At 47.6% G+C, this 18,481-nt stretch overlaps 1 protein-coding gene across 5 annotated transcripts in view; it reads left to right on the forward strand.

Annotated features, from left to right (window-relative positions):
- The window catches only part of KIAA1549, a 143,280-nt gene that overhangs the window by 37,928 nt on the left and 86,871 nt on the right, over window positions 1-18,481 (forward strand). For 4 of the 5 annotated variants that reach the window (XM_079150075.1, XM_079150073.1, XM_079150074.1 and 1 more), the window contains exon 2: window positions 14,538-17,216. In XM_079150075.1, the coding sequence (XP_079006201.1) occupies window positions 14,538-17,216 (2,679 nt within the window). Of the gene's footprint in view, window positions 1-10,874; window positions 13,574-14,537; window positions 17,217-18,481 lie in introns of those variants that run through there. The other variant, XM_079150077.1, reaches the window with a different exon arrangement.

Here is an 18,481-nt window from a genome sequence, read left to right on the forward strand (position 1 = left end):
GCAGTGACGGGTGTCAGCCGTGATGCTCAGTGACTGCTTCATCAGTAGGTGAGCAGCGGATGGGGACTCTGCTGACAGATGGAGCAGGCTGTCACTGTGTAAGCTGCTGGTGTATATGACTGTCACTCCTGAGAGGGGCACAGGCATCTCCTGCTGTGATGCCATAGGAATTTCAAGGACCACCTGGAAAGCCTTGTGCCCAAAGCCTCGATCCTGAATCCGAGGGAGCCTCTTGATCTAACTGTTTATGGGCAATTTGGGGGTCAGAAGAACATGTTGAATGACACCATGAGACTATAACCAGCAAAATACAGAATGTGGGCTGTCTGTGGGGACAAATGACCTGTTTTGTTTAACAAGTAAATAGTGCGTAAAAAAAGGACAGGAAAACTTATGAAGTAAAGAGACTAAAGAGACACATGATCCAAGACAGTATGTTTCTTGTTTGGAGCCTGACTTGAAAAAGCAACTGTACAAAAATATTTTGAGGCCATCAAGGAAAACTGAGAAGGAAGTGGATAATTAGAAGATATTAGGAATCATTTTTAATTTTGTTGGGTGTGATAATTATATTGTAGCTATGATTGTTAAAAAAAGAGTTCTAATCAGAGTTAATGGAGGTGTTCATTGAAGTGAAAAATATTATCTGGGATTTGCTTTTCTTTCATTAAAAAAATTGAAGTCGTTGAAGCTGGCAGTGGCTTCTAGTCTTCCAGTCTTTGGGTATGTCTGACTGTTTCATAATAAAAAGTTTAAAATGCCAAAATTTGTTTGTTGGCAACATTTAAACATTTTACTGTAAATAGCGAAAACACACATGAACTCTGCTGGGCTGGTAGGACTTCTGTTTTAGAAAAATTGCCTTTTGGCTTATTTATACATTTGATCTGGTTAGTTTCTTGGCAAATTAGTATTTACATTAGCTTCATGTTATTCCTCATCCTGGAGTCCCAAGAAACCTTTAAATAAACCAAGAGAAGTCATAATTGTAGATACTTAGAAAGTTAATGTTATGGATAATTGCTAATCAGGGGGCTCTTCATACCAATAAGCAGGCAGAAGAGGGGGTTTGGGAAAGATTGCTAGTGAATGGAAATAAATTAAGTAAGGAAGAGAATAATTTGCGTGTTTGAATGGAATCATAGAAGTATATGTAAATAGTGCTTGATTTGGTGTGTGTCTTAGTCCATTTGGGTTGCTATAACAAAATACCTCTGAGTTGGTAGTTTATGAACAATAGAAACTTATTGTTCACCATTCTGGAGGCTGGGAAGCCAAGATCAAGGTGCCAGGAGGTTTGCATCTGTGGCGGGCCTGTGCTCATAGAGGTGCCTTCTGTGGATCTTCACGTGGCTGGAGGGGAATAAGCTTCCTCAGGCCTCCCTTATAAAGGCAGTAATACTTACAGGCTCCACCTTCATGACCTAATCAGCTTCCAGAGACCCACCTCTTAATTCAGTCACCCTGAAGTTCAGGTTTCAGTATAGGAACTTTGTGGGGGGAGTAGCACAGACATTCAGAGGATAGCAATATGATTGCATAGCTGGCTCCTCCCCTCCTGTCTATGGTAGGTCACCCTCAAATGAACATTTCACTGTGGAGTTTGGAAGTCCCCAGTTTTCTCTTTCTACCTTGATATGGTATCAGTTGACCTCAGTGATCATCTTTCTGCAGATCATCACCAATCTGTATCATGGGCCCAGACTGCTTTCCTGAGCCCTAGAGTCCCAGTTCCATCCACCCCAGCTGGCTCCCTGCCCTCCACACAAGCCCTGCTGTGCCAGACTTCCCTTGCTGGCCGTTTCCACATCTGTGAGATGCTTTCCCATCCCAGGCCTTTGCACAGGCCACCCTTCTGACCGGAGTAGCCTCCTGCTGTCCACCTGGCTCCTCCTCCTCTGCTGACCTTCCCTGTCCATCATTCTCCTTGCTCATTTCCTTGGCAGTTCTCTCAATCTTATCATCTGTCCTGGCGAACTCTTTACATGCTGCCTGTAGCTACCATGGTCAGGAGGGAACTGTTGGACTTATGAATGAAGGGGCACATTAGGCTTTGGGCTGGGCATGGGAGACAGACCAGTGAAGATACAGCCTCTCCCTTAAGGAGTGCAGGGCCTTCTAAGGAATCGGGGAGTAAACCAGTAATACAACTTAAGTGTGATAGAAATGCACAGGAGGGCATCTGGGGAAGATGGGACAGGGGAGTCTGGGTCTGACAGGAAGGACTGGCCGAGGGAACAGCCTCTGTGAAACCATAGTGGTAGGAGAACATGGTGAATGGGGAAGGGGACCCAGCAGGACAGGGAGTAAGTGGAAGATGGGGGCTCTTGTCCATCATCTGAGGGCTTTGGATTTCTGGAGGCTGTTAAGAACCAGTGAAGGATTTTAAGAATGAGATGACTTGGTAAGGTTATTTCTTTTCTTCCTTTGGATAAAATGCAGACATACAGACATGGATTGACCATATCTGCATGTTAGAAACTTGAGGTGGATCAGCGTTTAGAGTGGGTTATGCCTCATGGTTCCATGGCCAGGAACACACACTTCTGATGGGGGCTGGGGCAGTTACAGCATTTTCAGCCAGCGTCCCTTGGCCTGAAGCCTCTGGAGTTGGGGCACATGGGGGTGTCACAGTGAGTGAGCATGAGGTGGGGAAGTTTCATGCCGCAAATGCCATCACCCTTTGCACTTGGACTTAGGGTCCACTCCAGAAACTGTCGAAGAGATTTGAAGGACTGCTGGGGGGTTTTCTGGGCTCTCCTGGTTCTTGAACTACACTCAGCAGGTGAAGAAGCAGGGTGGTTAGGCGCCTCCTGTGCTCAGCACCCTGGGAAGCCCTTCTCCCGTTAGCTGTGCAAGGCTGGGCTTCTCGGCAGATCAGCAGGGCCCAGATTCATCAGTGGTAGTGAGGAGGAACGAGGGGAGACCTAACAGATCTCAACAAGTTGTACCCCACTTATTTACAATGAATCAAAATAAATGAATTATTAAAAAAAAAAAAAGAATTAAAAAAAAAAAAACGGCGTGACCTGGCTGTGAGGGTGTGTCGTTGATGGGCCTGTGGCAGAGTGTGGGGGTTGTTGTGGTCTCATGAGTGGTGACACTGGGACTCCAAGTCACATTTTTTTTCATCTTTTTGAGATATGATCTTGCTGTGCTGCCCTGGTTGGGCTCAAGTGATCCTCCTCAGCCTCCTGAGTAGCCCCGGTACCCAGCCTCAAGTCACCTTGATGGTTCTCCCTTGTCCCCCTGTGCTGTCAGCTGCTGGATTTGTGGCTGAGTTAACCTTCGCGGGGTCTCTGACTTGGAGCTTTTCTACGTTCCCTTCTTGCTGTCTCCCCGCCTGCTCCTGGTCTCTGTGGTGTGTAGGGTGGAACCTGCTGGCTGGCCTGCTCCCCACTCTGCACAGTAAAGATGCTAAAAGGGCTGCTTTGCTCAGAAACTCCACCAGAGAGCTGCGAGCTGCTTGTCGCCAGTTCCTGAGCCAGCTTTTCTAGCATCCTCCCCAAGCAATGGGGCTGCTGCTGTGTGTTACGCAAACACATCCCACACCCACCAGGCTGGGGGCTGCGGCCCCTGCTGGCACTTCCAACCCTTGTGACCCCTCTCTCTTTTAAGCCTCCTGCTCACTTGATATCAGAGAAAAGCTTAATTTGGAGCTGAATTAAGGTCTTAAGCCTGTAGCATAAGCTGTTTACTGTTCGCTGGAATTAGACCACTCAGGGAGGCAGCAGCGTCTCCTGGTCGCTTGTTACCAGCTAGTGCGCTGGTGTGGAAATGAAAGCTGCTGTCCCTGGGTCCCCCAGGGAAAGTGCCTCCTCATGCTTAGTCATGGCATGTCCTGTGCCATCCATCTCCAGGATAATTGGAGACAGCAGATTATCTTGAGGATGATGGTGTCCTTTTCCCTGTTGTTGTGTGACTGTGTTTTGAATTAAATTATTTTAGAAACAGATGGCTGACAGAATTTTTTTTTCCTTTGTTCTTAGTGAATTGAGTATTTAGTTTATTTTGGTTACTTAACATGCTGATAGTCTTGCTTTCCAGGTTGTTAAGAGAGGACTGATCTTCTAGTTAATACTCTGTACCTTGAATTACACCAGCATTTTAATATCCTGTCTCCTCAAATGAGCACATCATGCAAAGAGCATCTCTAAATCCCAACTATGAAGCCTATTTTGATGTTTTAACTATAATAGTGTGATTTATAAAAAGTTTTGCAGTACCATTATTTTAGTGTTGTTTGGTTGGGGCCATTGTTTTTTGAATTCCTCTTGAGTTCTCTCCTCTCGTCATGTTCCAGTGAAGTCACTGATTGTGTCTGGGCCCCCATCTCCAGAGGAAGTGGAAGGTGTGACCACAGACTGGGGATTTCTCCAGGGGACCTGTGCAAGTTGGAGATAGAGCAGTGTCTGGTTTTGCTTTCTGTGGGACGTTCTGGAGACTTTGGCCCCATTATCTCCCTGTTTGGAAGGGACTGTACGATACCAGTGCCAAAGAGTCCTGCTTTTTATTAGCTGGAACTTTTTAGCTAAAACTGAAGCTCCCTCAGCTATTGATGTAGTGGCCATTGTTATTTTTGGGATGACCCCCCCCCTTTTTGCTGGGGAATCTCATCATGTGACAGTCAGAAGACCACGGGATTGAGGGGGCAAGAGGGACAATTGGACACCCCACCTGGACTTTGGATCCTGAGGGTGCAGCCACGAAACAGAGTGATGGAGAGTCCAGCGGTGGCTGTGCTGGGTAGAGCTGACTCAGGCCTTGTCCAGGACTCTCCCTGCAGGAAACCCCAGCTGGCTCTCTAGCCACCAGCCTCCCTCTGCTCATGGCTGCTGTTTGAACCTGAGCCTTCTGGTGCATTCTGTGAACCTCCTGCTAATGTAGCCAGAGTTGTCTCTGTCGCAAACACCAGAGGATCCTGACTGAGAGAACCCTGTAGCATAAATGTGGGGTCATATTTCAGTTCTACTTGGAAAGCAAACTTCAACACTCATTTTTCAGGTAATAATTTTCTGGAACACTGACTCTTGTTAGCAGATGAGAGAACTGAGACACAGGGAAGTGAAGTGAGCTGTTCAAGGCCAGCAGTTAACGAGCTCACAGTGAAGCAGGGCGAGAGCAGGTACCCGAAGCTCCTGTGTCCAGCAGCCTCTGCCACATCCCAGTGCCTCCTGAGTGAGTCAGGAACCAGAGATGTGAAGTAGGACAACAGATGTTTTCATGTCGTCTGTGCCTGAGTAAAAGTCAAGTAACGAAAGATATCAAAGGAAGATTTCAAAAAGAAGTGTTTAAATAAGAGTGAACTTAAAATATTGGGGAAAAGCAGTTACTGTCATTCTCCCTGAGGCCGAAGCTTTTCTGCGGCGCGAGTTTCTCGGTGATGGTTCTTTCAGACCGCACGTCCAGCTGCACCCTGAAACATTTGGGGGCAGTGGGTCTTGCTCATGCAGGATGATGGGGAAACCTGCCTTCTCTTTGGGGTGCAGCTCTCGTAGTGAACCTGACCCTCTTGCTTCATTTTTGTGGGTAGCTCCCTCCTCCTGCTCCCTGAGGTTTCTCTTACACCCCAGCCCTCCCCTCCTGGTGCACTTTGCCTCCCCCGCAGTTGGGCCCTGTTCTCACTGGATGACTGAACATACATATATACATACATATATATATGTATTTTTTAAATTTTTAAATTTTTTTTTTTTTTTTTAAGGGAAAAGAGAAGCCCCTGTGGTCAAAATTCCCTTAAGTTCTCACCATTAAGTTGTACGGTTTTCTGGTCTCTACATTCACTTTCGATTCCACTTCCTTATTCCTTCTGCACCTGGCTCATCCCTCACCCTGTCCGTCTTCCACGTCTTCCTCTCCTCTGGATTGTTCCACCAGCATTGCTGCAGCTCAGCACTTTTTCAACGAGAGGTTCTTGCACTGGCATTTAAATTGGTGTTAGATGAAACAGGTTCCAAAATAGCATTGTTTGTACATGCGCACGCACGCGCACACACATACACACTCTCAGATTCCTGAACCCCAAGCCCAGTCTTCTGAATAAGATCAGTATTTTAGTTTTTCTTTTGAAAGAATTTCAGACGCCATAACAAAGTTGGAAGGTTAACACAGAGTCCCCACTTGCTCCTTATCCAGCGTCCCCTAACGTCAGCCTCTGATGTGACCCTCGCAAGAGTCATCAAAACTGAGGCCTCAGCACTGGCGGCAGACTGTGCACTAAACTACAGATTTTTACCTGATTTTAAGCTGATGGTCTGCAGACCAGCTCGAGGGGCCGGGTTCTAACACACCACCCTAGGCCTGTCGCCCCAGGTTCAGTTACTGTGGCCACATAATGGGGCTCTGTTGCCTCCTGCCCCCTGTTAACCTATTCTTCACATAGCAGCACAGAGAAGGGCTTCAAAACAAAACAAAACAAAACGCTGTTCTAATCACGTTGTTCTCGTGCTTTTAATGTCTTCCTCAATGGTTTCCTGTTCCTTCGTGGTGTTTGTTCAGTACCCTCAACATTGGGGCATCTGTGCTTTGGGTATTCTGATCCCTGTCTCCCCTAATCCCTTCTTGATGTTTTTTTTTGGGGGAGGGGTACTAGGGATTGAACCCAGGGACATTTAACTGCTGAGCCACATCTCCAGCCCTTTTAATTTTCTTATTTTGATACAGGGTTTCACTAAGTTGTTGAGACTGGCTTTGAACTCATGATCCTTCTGCCTCAGCCTCCCGAGTTGCTGGAATTGTAGGCATGTGCCACCATGCCTAGCTTTCTTGGTACTTTTTTAAAGCTTTCTTTCCCCCTGCTTCCAGATGTGTTGACCTTCTGTGGGCTATGTCACCAATCCTGCCCCTCTGCCACTGGGCCTCATGGAGATCCCTCCCTCAGCCCAGACAGGCAACACTGCGTGCTGCTGGTGCCTTGATTGACAGTCAGGCCCAAGCACTTTATCTCAGTACTGTAAGCCAGTGACAAAAATCTTGAAGACCATGATTTGAGAAACAATGGTCTAAGACACTCTTCTCTACATTCACTCTTGTCCATATGTCATACACACAACACACACACACGTGTGCGTGCACACACACACATGCACACACACACATGTATCCATGCACTCATAGGCACATCTGGTCCTAAATTTTAAAAAGCAGAATCCTTAAAACTTCTAAGAGGTAGTATAGAAGAGTATCACACTTTTTAGTGTAGAGGATGATTTCTTAAAACTTCCATCTTAAGACACAACATGAATCTCAGACAATAATGGTAAAAATTGATAAATTGGACTATATTAAAATTGAGATCAAAAGACACCGTAAAGAGAACCAAGCAACAAGCCACAAACTAGGAGAAGTTGTAACTAACACAGGATAATAGGATCCAAAATATGCCAAGAATCTCTAAATCAGAATGAAAATGACAGACAACTCAATGGAAAAATGGTCTGTAGAACTGACAAGACACAGCAGAGGCCACATGAGTGGCCAGCAGATGTGGAAAACCATAAGGTTTCACACCAGCTGGACTGCTTAGTGTCAGGTATCGGGGAGGATTCGCCAGTCATGCCCTCCTGCGTTACTAGTGGGAGTGTAAATTGGCTCAACTACTTTGAAAAACTTCTTGGTGTTTTTTAGTAAACTTGCAGATGAACATATCTTCTGAGCCATTATTCCATTCCTAGATACACATACACACATGTCCATACACATGTGTACTTTCATATGTGCTTTGCACGTACGTATGTGTACCAGAATATGGTTAAGAAAATACATGTCTGAAATGTTTGCACTAAACAAAAATTGGCCCTAGTCCAACTGTCTGTCCACAGTAGATGGATAAATGAACTCGATCTATTCATGTGGTGGGATTTATGTTGACATGGAAATAAAGAATTATAGCTACATGTAAAATAAGGGATGAATCTAAAAAGAATGTAGAGAGAAAAAAATTAGTGATAAGAGAATATAGGCAATGCAATTCTGTTTTGAATAAAGTTTGAAAACATGCATACGTGTGGTAAGACTATAAAGAAAATCAAGGATATGAAAAATACAGAACTCTAAATAATAGTTATCTCGGGGAAGGGAAGGCAACAGGAAGGGGTGCACCAGGGCATCAGAGGTGAGGGGAGAGCTCTTCCTTAAACTGGGTTGGGGGTACTTGAGTGTTTGTATTATCCATATAACTGATGTGTGTGGCGGGGTGTGTGTGTGTATATACATGTACACACATCCACACACTTCAGATTTGATAGTAACACACCAGAACAGGCTGGAGGAGAGGGTGACCTGGAAGAAGACACCGGCACGTGTTGGGGTTGGAGAAAGAAACGGAGGATGCTATTTTCTAAACCAGTGAGAAAGATGAAAGGCAACCATGGGAGAAGGGACATTTTAATAATGGCACAAAAAACCTCCATGGGACATTCTGGGAACTAGGAGAAGAAAAGTTGCTAAAGATTTGCCAAGTTGGCAGCAGTTTAATTATGTGACTACTTTTATTTTTAAACTCTTTGAAATTCCCAGGGGGATGGTGGTGGTGTCTTGTTTGGTAGGTTTAATATCCACAGTTGAAATGACTCATCGTGTTTTGAAAACTACAATTTAGCAAAGAAGCAAAAATAGTCCCGTTTGGATTAGAGCTCTTTAGAGACATTTGACACTGCTGCTCCTGGGGTTCCCCAGTTCTCAGAGAATTTCCTGCATTTCCAGCACCCTTGAGCTGTTCCCAGGGGGACAGTGGGGTCTCAGAGTCCCAAATGCCTGCCTTTGTGTGGGTTTCATGAACTGAATTGAGCATGTGCTTTCAACTCCTTTGTTGTATAACATAATCTAGCGTGTTTTTCAACCTCATCAACTATTTCAATAAAATGGACTAATTAACGAAGTATGGCATGGTGTAAAGAGCATTCCACCTCTGAGAGCACACGGACCTGTCTGCAGGCTGAACTCTGTCCCTGTGTGCTATTTTGAACAAGTCAGCTTAAACTCTCAAGTCTCATGTGCACGAGAAGGAAATTGGCTTGGGTCTTAAGGGATCCATTTAGCTTGAAAAGTCCATGATTGATTACTACATTTAGGGAAGAGTTCCAGATAGAAAAATAGATACTTAAAAGACACTTATTTGTGTGAGTCTTAGATAGTTGGGGAGCTTCATCACTGACTTTTAGTCACTGTGAGCCAGCACGTGGGCAGTTCCTGGACTGTGACGTACAGCACGGTCATGTCCAAGGGCCGGGGGAACCCAATAAATATATGCTGCGCAGGCTCCAGGAGAGAAGGTGCTCAATGTGGCTGCTTAGCCCGGGGTGTCAGACCCGGGTCAGCTGGAGCGAAGCAGAAGCCCAGGCCCCACTGCAGAGCTGCTGGACAGTGGTGGCGTTTTCCCAAGGTCCCCGTGTCGTTTGCGGGCATGTCACCGTCTGAGAAGCACTTGGTCTTCACCCCGACCCCTTTCCTTTCTCTCTGTTGTCAGAGAGCCTTTGACTCTTTTGTGATCTAATGCTTCAGAGCTCAGAAGTTGATCTCTAGGGCTGGAAATGAGAGTCCCTGATGCCTTTTATGCTGAAGAAGAGACTCACCTGGGTTTTCTAACCTCCTCCTGAATGACCTGCAGAAGTAATTCCCGTGGCATTAAGGCTGCTGTCTCTCCCCCAGGGCCTCGCAGAAAGGGGGAAAGGTGCCCAGGTTGGCAGGCCTGACGGTTCTCAATGGGAAGTTTTGTGTTTTTGTTCCTCTGCTTTCCTAGTTAGGAGATTTTTTTTCTTTTGTCCTTTTGATTACTTGCCTTTCTTGTTCCTTTGTCCTCCGAAAGCAGGGTGGATTTAATTCTAATTTGCATGAGATTTGGGTAGCTTCTTGGCCTTTTGGGTAGCATCAGATCTGGTTCATAAATTAGCCACTAAACATCACTTCTCTTTATCTCTCTCAGCCTTCTGGTTCACTTGAAATGTGTTTCTGATTTCTTTAAAAGGGATCTTACTCCCTGTTCAGCTCTTACATTTCAAAACAAGTTATATCATAGCAGTGTTTTAAAACAGACACATAAAATGACTCATCCTTAGGAAAGTGTTCAAATTTATATGCTATACAGTTGGACCAAGTTGTGATTTGTATTACCTCTTGAATGTAGGACTTTTCAACCTTTACTGCTGAAAAGTACAGCTGCTGTTTTACCGTGGTTGTATTAAGTGTCATGTTTTCTTTCACCCATGCTTGGAATGTGACAGGTAAGTCATAAAAGCACTTACACAAGGAATCCTAGGGTCAGGTTGTATTGAAGGCAACAAACATTTAATAACATCGCTATGAAACAGCTTAAAATCTCTAAGAAATCATGTCCTTTTAGCATACATTTCATTTTCTTTTCTTTCTTAATAATTTTGCAGTGCTAGGGATTGAACTCAGGGCCTTGGGCCCGCTAGGCAAGTGCTCTACCACTGAGCTACTTCCCCAGTCTGTGTTCATCTTTTAAGTTAGGTCACAGAGAAAGGAGAATGATACTTTAAAATAAGCAGTTTCAGGCTGGGGAGATAGCTCAGCTGGTAGAGTGCTTGCCTCGTAAGCACAAGGCCCTGAGTTCGATCCCCAGTACCACCAAAAAAAAAAAAAATAATAAAAAAAAAATAAAAAATAAAATAAAATAAGCAGTTTCCATCTGATATAAGTTTGTGATTTTTATATGCTCAGGGAACCAGCTAGAAATATGTTATCTATAGGACTAAATGTTATTTACAAATTTTAGTATATTTACACAAAATCTATTCACAGAGTTTTGTCTTAACTTTAAAAAATATATGTATTAGTTTAATATATATACACACATATATATTAACATACATATTAATTAGTTTAGATGGATACAATACCTTTATTTATTTTATGTGGTCTGAGTATTGAACCCGGTGCCTCACACATGTGAGGCAAGCGCTCTACCACAGAACTACAACCTCAGCCCCTGCCCTGTTTTAACTCTTGATTCCCATCTCTACTGGTGAGTCACAGATACCTCTGCTGTCCCCCTTTCGACTTTTAGGCAGCTATACTATACATCTTTTGTTTACTCACAAATTGCAAAGCAGTGTTATTAGTCATTTATACCATTAATGTTTGTGTAGAGTTTACCATACATTTGTCATTTATTTGGTCTCTATTTCTTCTTCCCAGACCTTTTGTCTGAGCTAATGTATCCTTGTTCTTGAAGGATGTCCTCATTTAGAGGTGGTGGGGGAGCTGCTTCTCCTGCCTCCTCTTCTCCCTCTTCCCCTCCCCTCCTCTCTTCTTTCAGTGTGGGGGATCCAACCCAGGCCTGCACACACTAGGCAAGCACTTCTCCTCTGGGCCACATCCCCAGCTCAGGTTTAATTAGAGACAGGGTCTCTCTGAGTTGCCCAGGTCGGCCTCAAAATGGTGATCCTCCTGCCTCGGCACGCTGGGTAGCTGGAGTCACAGCCACGTGCCACACCTTATGCATCTTCGTGATGAGGAGTCTTTGGTTGCTCAGATCCGAGGTGACAGGTGTTTGCTCAGCACCGTGAAGAGTTTGTTCCCCGTGCGCTAGCCTCCAGTTCTGTGACCAGTTCTCGGCTTGTGTAATCAGTTGTCATCCTTTTCTCTCTGACTGCTTTCATAATTCGTCATTTTTTAAAACAATAATTATTTTATTGTATTTATTTATCTTATGTGTATGTGGTGCTGAGGATCAAACCCAGTGCCTCACATGTGCGAGGCCAGCGCGCTGCCGCTGAGCCCCAGCCTGGCCTCACGGTTTGTCCTTGGTGCTCTGTGGCATCTTATTTGTAAGTATGGGTTTAAAAAAAATTCACCTTGTTTGGGATTTCCTGGTTTTCCTAAATTGAAGGATTTGTATCTCCTTGATTTTGGAAAATTATTAGCATTATCTCTTTGAATATTGTTTCTATGCAACTCCCTTTATTATGTTTTTCTACAGCTTGATCAAGGGCATGTCTTCTGCCTTCTGTGTCTTTCTTATGTTTTGCCTCTCTGTTTCTGAGTGGTTTCTTCAGATGTGCCCCTCAGTTCGCTAAATCTTACTTCAGCTATGTCTAAATTATCGTTTGATGTGTGTATTAAGTTTTTAAATTTTAATTACAGTACTCTCATATTTCAGTGTTCTTTGTTTCCTTTTCAGATATTTCTGGTCAGTGTTCATAGTCTCTTGTTCAGAACTCATGTTTTTAGTCCCCACTTACTATTTTAGATGGACTAAACATATTTTTAAAAAAATGTATCCTAGAATTCCAATATCTGAAGTCTTTAAGACCTAATATTATTTTGTGTTAGTTTCTTTTGACTTTTCCATGGAATTCTCTTGACTTCTCATGGTACCTTATTTCCCTGTGTGTTTTTCGTTTTGAATTTTGCGCTCATATTTGTTGCTGCTCTTGCTGTGGGAATATTTGATGTCTGATTTGAGAGCGTGTTCTTCTGAGGACAATTGTTTTCTTGAGACAGAGTTTCACTCTGTTACTGAGGCTGGTCTCAGGTTCCTGGGCTTACTGATTCTTTTGCCTCAGCCTCTGACGTGGTTAGGACTGTAAGTGTGTGCCACCCTGCCTGGCCTGGGGATCATTCGTCTTAGCTTCTGACAGACATTGGAGACTGGGTCTACTCTTTTGGTGGGGGAAGTACCAGGGACTGAACTCAGGGCACTCGACCACTGAGCCACATCCCCAGCCCTGTTTTGTATTTTATTTAGAGACAAGGTCTCACTGAGTTGCTTGGTGCCTCGCTGTTGCTGAGGCTGGCTTTGAACTTGAGATCCTCCTGCCTTAGCCTCCCAAGCCACTAGGATTACAGGCGTGCACCATTGTACCCGACTAGACTGGGTCTACTTCAAATTAGGTTTCTTAGCATAGTTATTAGGACCATACAAATAATATAGGTTCTAAACTTGGGGAGACTTGTTCAATTGCTGCACAAAGCTGAAGTTGAGAGACATTTTTCTTTTCTTCTTCTTCTTTTTTTTTTGACTTCAACAACAGGACTTAATTGTGTCAGTTCTGGAGGCCAGCAGCCCAAGGTCAGGGTGTCAGCAGGGTTGGTTCCCTCTGAGACGGGGGAGAACCCTGTCCCCACGGTTCTCCTAGCTGCTGGTGTTTGCTGGCAGTCTGACATTCCTTGGCTTCTAGGAGGAGAGCTCTGATCTTCCTTCACCTTCCCAGGTGTTCTCCGTGTGTGTGTGTGTGTGTGTGTGTGTGTGTGTGTGTGTCCAAATTTCCTTTTTTTAAAAATGAGGACAAGAGTCATAAAGAAGATTGAGTTGAGGATTATTCTTAGGGTATTTCACACACTGTTGGGACAAGGGGAAGGCGTCAGTTCTGCTTGTGACCACTGCCCTGTCCCCAGCCTGTGCCACAGTGGACAGTACTCTCGGCCTCTCTCAGTGGCTGGGCCATCGCTTGCCCAACTTCTCTAGGCGACGTATCTAAATCACAGGTGAAAACCCCTGAACTTTGAAAGCGAAGATGGCTGTCACAGGATGAAGAATTGGAGAGTCTGAGCGGATGGTGGGATGACGTGACCTGGCGTCTTCCAAGCTTTCCTTCAGTCATTCACGCAGGTGCTTACTGGGTTCCTGCCAGATGCCGTTCGTTGGGCTGGCTACCAGGAAAACAGGACCCGGCCCTGCTTCCAGAAGCTCAGTTTAATGAGTGGGCAGGTAGTTCGATGATAGGGGTGTGACAGGTAGAAGACCAAGGGGGGACACTAACCCATAATTAGTGCTTGGGGGCAGGAGTTTAGATCCGTGTGGCATCTGAAGGACCTGCAGGAGCAATCCTGGTGGAGAGCCGGGAAGGGCATTCAGGAATGGGGACAACACAGGGCAGGTCACCAAGGCCAGAGCGGATCTGGGTTTGGGGAACTGCAGGACGCTGATTTGGCCAGAGCATAGCCGTGGGGCCCTGGGAGTGGGGCAAGGAGTGGTGAAAGGTGAGCCTGCAGGTGTCCGCGGCCCACACGGGGTCCCGGCGGCTGTTTGGGAGCACAGCCGGGAAAGCAGGGAACCCTTACTGGGCTTGTGCGATGCTGCCGGGGGTCCCCTTCCTTCTCTCAGGAGTCAGCTCTTGATGAGAAGAGAAAACATGGGCTTAGGGGTCAGGGCAGCCTTGTGTTCAGATGCCGGCTCCCCTCTGGGCGTGATCTTGTGGACTTACCAACCTTCTCTAGCCTTCCTCCTGCGATCCTGGTGTGATAAATGAGGGAGAGGGCCAGACGGTCTCCTGAGGCCTGTTTCCTGTGTTGCATGGTTCTGTGGGTGTGAGCATCTGTTGTTAGAGAAAGTGTGTGAATGTGTGCGTGCACACAGGCAAGCCTACGTAAAGGTGGTGCTCAGGTTTCTGAATATTTGAAGATAGAGTTCCAATGGCATTTCTGGCAGTATCTGGCTTCTGAGGAGCTGGGAGTCGTGGCTGTTTACCGTGAGTGGATGTTTGCTGAATGAATAACTGTTTATGCCTGAGAGGGAACGTCAGCAGCCCGATTGGCCTTGCATTGCGGCTAACCCAGCTTTGGTTTCTTGATAGATGAGCTCTCTCCGGAACAGCACAACCTCTCCTCATTCCCCGCGGAGCTCCTGCTGGAGACCAGCACCACACCCAGCGCTGCACACGTGGCCTTAACAGAGACTGCTGCGGGGTCCCAGCCGAGCAGGTCTCTGCTCCCCATGTCCTCTCCATCTGCCACTAGTTTTGATACAGCCTTTTTTAATCACGGAAAACAGACCCAAAGTACAGCAGAGCACAGCATCTTTGTGGCAAATTATGGGTCGGTGACGAGTAATGAGGTGGCCTTCGGTGACGATGACATGGATAACTTTTTGCCAGATGCTCCCTGGACTTCTGCACGGATGGTGTCCCCAATGCAGTCCATCATGGTCAGCCCCCCAGAGCTGCCTGAAGAAACGCCTGAGCTCAAGCCCACTCCGTCACTACCTGGGATTTCTCTACAGAACAAAGAGGTGATGTCCGCCTGGCAGAGCTCAGCCCAGCCACCAGCGACTTACGCAGAGTCCCCCAGTCACTTCAGCACCTTTTGGCTAGCTTTCCCCACCTCCGAGGGCATAATTCCAACTCCTAATGGGAATCTGGTGCTTTATCCTACCGAAACTTATAGCCAGTTACCAAGTAGGACTTTGCCAGAGACAGAGGCTCCAGTGACAGAGGACGCGGGAGCCCTGCCCTCTGGCTTTTGGTCTTCTCTGCCTCGGCCCTTAGGTGGTGACATTCCCCCACAGCCATCTCTCCCCCCGGGGGAGGCCTCACAGACTCCAGAGGAGATCCTGGCCACAAGCATAGACGGACACCCTGATGTCACCACTGCTTGGAGTTGGCATCTGGAAGAAACCATCTCTCCAGGGACATACCCTGCTGTCACCATGTCACAGACGGCCTTTGCTCTCAGTAGCACACACTCGGCTTCATTTCCATCCCCTCTTGCCTTTGTATCTTTTTCTACTCCTTCAGCTGAGGCTTCACGTGACTCCTTCCTTCCTGGAGACGCGGGCGAGACCTCAGAGTTGCCTGGCAGTCCTGTGGTCCCCGGTCACGGGGCCGATACCCCGGTCCTGAGCCCCGTGGCCTCCCTCAGGCCCTATACGTGGTGCGCATCCTGTGCTGTGGCATCTCCTCGGCACGTTCTGGCCACAAGCCCTGTGGAGAGAGACGTGGGGTCAGGGGATGGGCCCGAGACCCTGACGGTGGCCACGCTGGAAGTGAGCAGCCCCTCTCTGTGGAACAGCGAGGCCACCGACCTCTCTGAGTTTGAGGAAGATCCTCAAGAATATAACACGCGGTTCCCCTCTAGGCCCGTTGTCTCTCTTCCTTCTAGGTCCCTGAGGGTCTCAGAAGCAAGCCCTGGCCTGTCGGCTGCGGAGGGCCTGAGCAGCGCCACCGCCGCCCAGGTGCTCCCTGCCCTGGACCGTCTCTCCACACCTGTGTCCTTCCCGCCTGCCTTTGGCTTCTCCTCGGTGGCTGACGCTCGAGTAATGCCCTCCAGTGTGACAGCTGTATCTTTCTCAGCAATCGCTAGTGACCTCCTTGACTCGTCTCTCTTTGTCACGGTGAATAGAAGCACACCGTCTCCAGTCGTAGACACGAGTCTCTCCCCCGCTGAGAGTCGGGTTCCTTCTGTGGAGCCTTCCCCTTTCCCCCTCCAGGAGCCCGCCGGGGTGTCCCAGCAGCCATCTGCGAGCATCCTGAATCTGGCGGCCGGCTTCTCCTTTACTCCTCCGCTGGACCTGAGCAGCCTAGCCCCCACCTCTTCACAGGTTCCTGCTGCTCCATCTCTGATGCCAAGTGTCCTGTCCCCTTTTGCGTCTCTGTCCCTTTCGGCCTGGGCAGCAACCTTGGCCTCGTCTGACTCTGCCAGTTTGCACCCACCTCATCTTTGTGCCCTGAGTTCCGTAGACCTGGCGTTGTCTCAGCTCCGGCCGAGTTCAGACGTCCCTTTAAGGACGGTTGCTTTTCTCCCTGGTCATTCTGAAGTGCCAGCGCTCCCAAGCTTGCCCTCCGATCCTCTCCAGCTTGCTGGATCATCGACCGCCTGGCCCACAGACTCCGACACCCATTTTACCTCCGCTCCCGTGGGAACTACCACCTCTTTTGAGTTTTTGCCCATCCCCCATGACTCCGTGGTCACCACACTGGTGCCCCCAGGCTCCGAGCCCACCCTCGACGTCTCTACTGCTGGGACTCACCCCACGTCCCTGTCTGCAGCTTCCCCTTGGACACCCAGTTTTACTGAGGCTTCTTGGTCCTTGACTCTGACACCCTCTGAGGACCCAGTCGGTGCCACAGACGATCACAGGTCTGTCTTTCCCTCTTCCTCCCAAGTCGTTTCCACTGGTCCAGTGTCTGTCAGCGATGCGTATCTGCCATCAGCATCCTCAGCTATCCCCGGGGGGAGCTCCTCACCCCTGCCCACGGAGCCACCGTCCACACCCACAGGTTCACCGTGGAACACGTCCCCCGAGCCAGGCACACCCAACAGCACTGCCTCCGCTGGCGATACCGTGGACTCTGCCCTGAGCAGCGGCACTGCGAGTCAGAGCCCCCTGGAGGACAGTGCAACCCCTCCAGGGCCGTCTCTCCACCATGTGACCACCTCCACTCTCGAAGCGACAGTGGGTACTCCAGCACCGGCCACCACCAAGTCACCCTATGTGTGTGACATTACAGTTCCCGATGCCTACTTGATCACAACTGGTAAGGCCCTGGGTCCGGTCGCCTCTCTGGGCGGGGGCTTTTCCTAAGGTGCTGGTGAGCAGTGCTTACGAGAGACCTTACATGCATCAATTTATGTATAACACTTAGCCCAGTGCCTGGCACCTGGCAAGCACCCTAAAAATGACCTTTTAGTACTTGCAACAAAAGCAAATAGAGGATTGAAGTGAACCGTGGAAGTTTATGGTAGGGTCCTTGTCTTCAAAAGTCATAACTCGGTGTGTGCACGGGTGACATGGTTGAAAGGAAGCACTTTCTCCTTCAGTTCAGGCAGCCGGGCAGTTGCATAGGGTAACCTTTGCAATTTTATGCTGATTCACTATTCTTGCTTTTGCTTTTATATATTCCTGTAAATGTCATTCGGATCCTGAGGGAAGAAAAACGAAGTGAATAAATGTCCCCTGAACGCAGTCACAGACTTTGATCCTCTGTCTCACCTGCAGCCCCGGTTGGTGGCCAGCCTAGCTGCAGGGTCCCCTGCATTGTGGGCTGCTCCAGCCGCATTAAGCCACATGGGGTCTCACGGGCTATGAGCATGTGCTCGTCTCCAGCCTAATTGACAGAGCCTGGCTCTGTGAATTAGTTTTGGTGGGGACAGTTTTACTAAAGAAGGGAGAGAAAAATGGCAGAACTAGGGAGAAGTGGAATGGACAAAGAGGAAGAGGAAGAGGAAAAGGTGCAGGTGAGGAAGGGAAGGAGAAGAGCTTGCCTGGTCTGTGATCCATGGAGTCTCTGCCCAATACCAGGACAGTGCCACCACCCCTTCAAAGGCCTGGGAACACTGGCAACCTTTGCTCTCGTCCCCCCAAAGGGAACCTTTGCAATGCAGGTGACATAACTACTGAGCATTTAGTATGTGCGTGCTACTTTTTGAGGCTGTGAGGGACATAGAGCCGAGTCAGACGTGGTCTTAGAACCTGGTAGGGCAGGCAGTGAGCCATGGGCTCCATGGGAGGAGCAGGTGACTCCATTAGGAAATGAGGTTGGAACAAAATTAGACACTTTAATCTGCAGGATGTGAGCAGTCGAGTAGGGAGAGGAGTTTCTCATTGACAGAAACTTTTCGTTCTCCTTACACCACAGAGGGGCTGGATGTAAGGGGCTTATGAGAAGAGTTCCTGAAAGCATCTTTATCTCCGAGATACTATGATATTTATGATACCGACAATGTTGTATCTTTGAGAATTTTTCTGCAAGTAATTGGGAACCATTTTAGAAGTACCTCTGAGAACATTGGGTATCATATG

This window comes from Sciurus vulgaris (assembly GCF_902686455.1).
Source record: "Sciurus vulgaris genome assembly, chromosome: 8".
NCBI classification, from domain to species: Eukaryota; Metazoa; Chordata; class Mammalia; order Rodentia; family Sciuridae; genus Sciurus; species Sciurus vulgaris.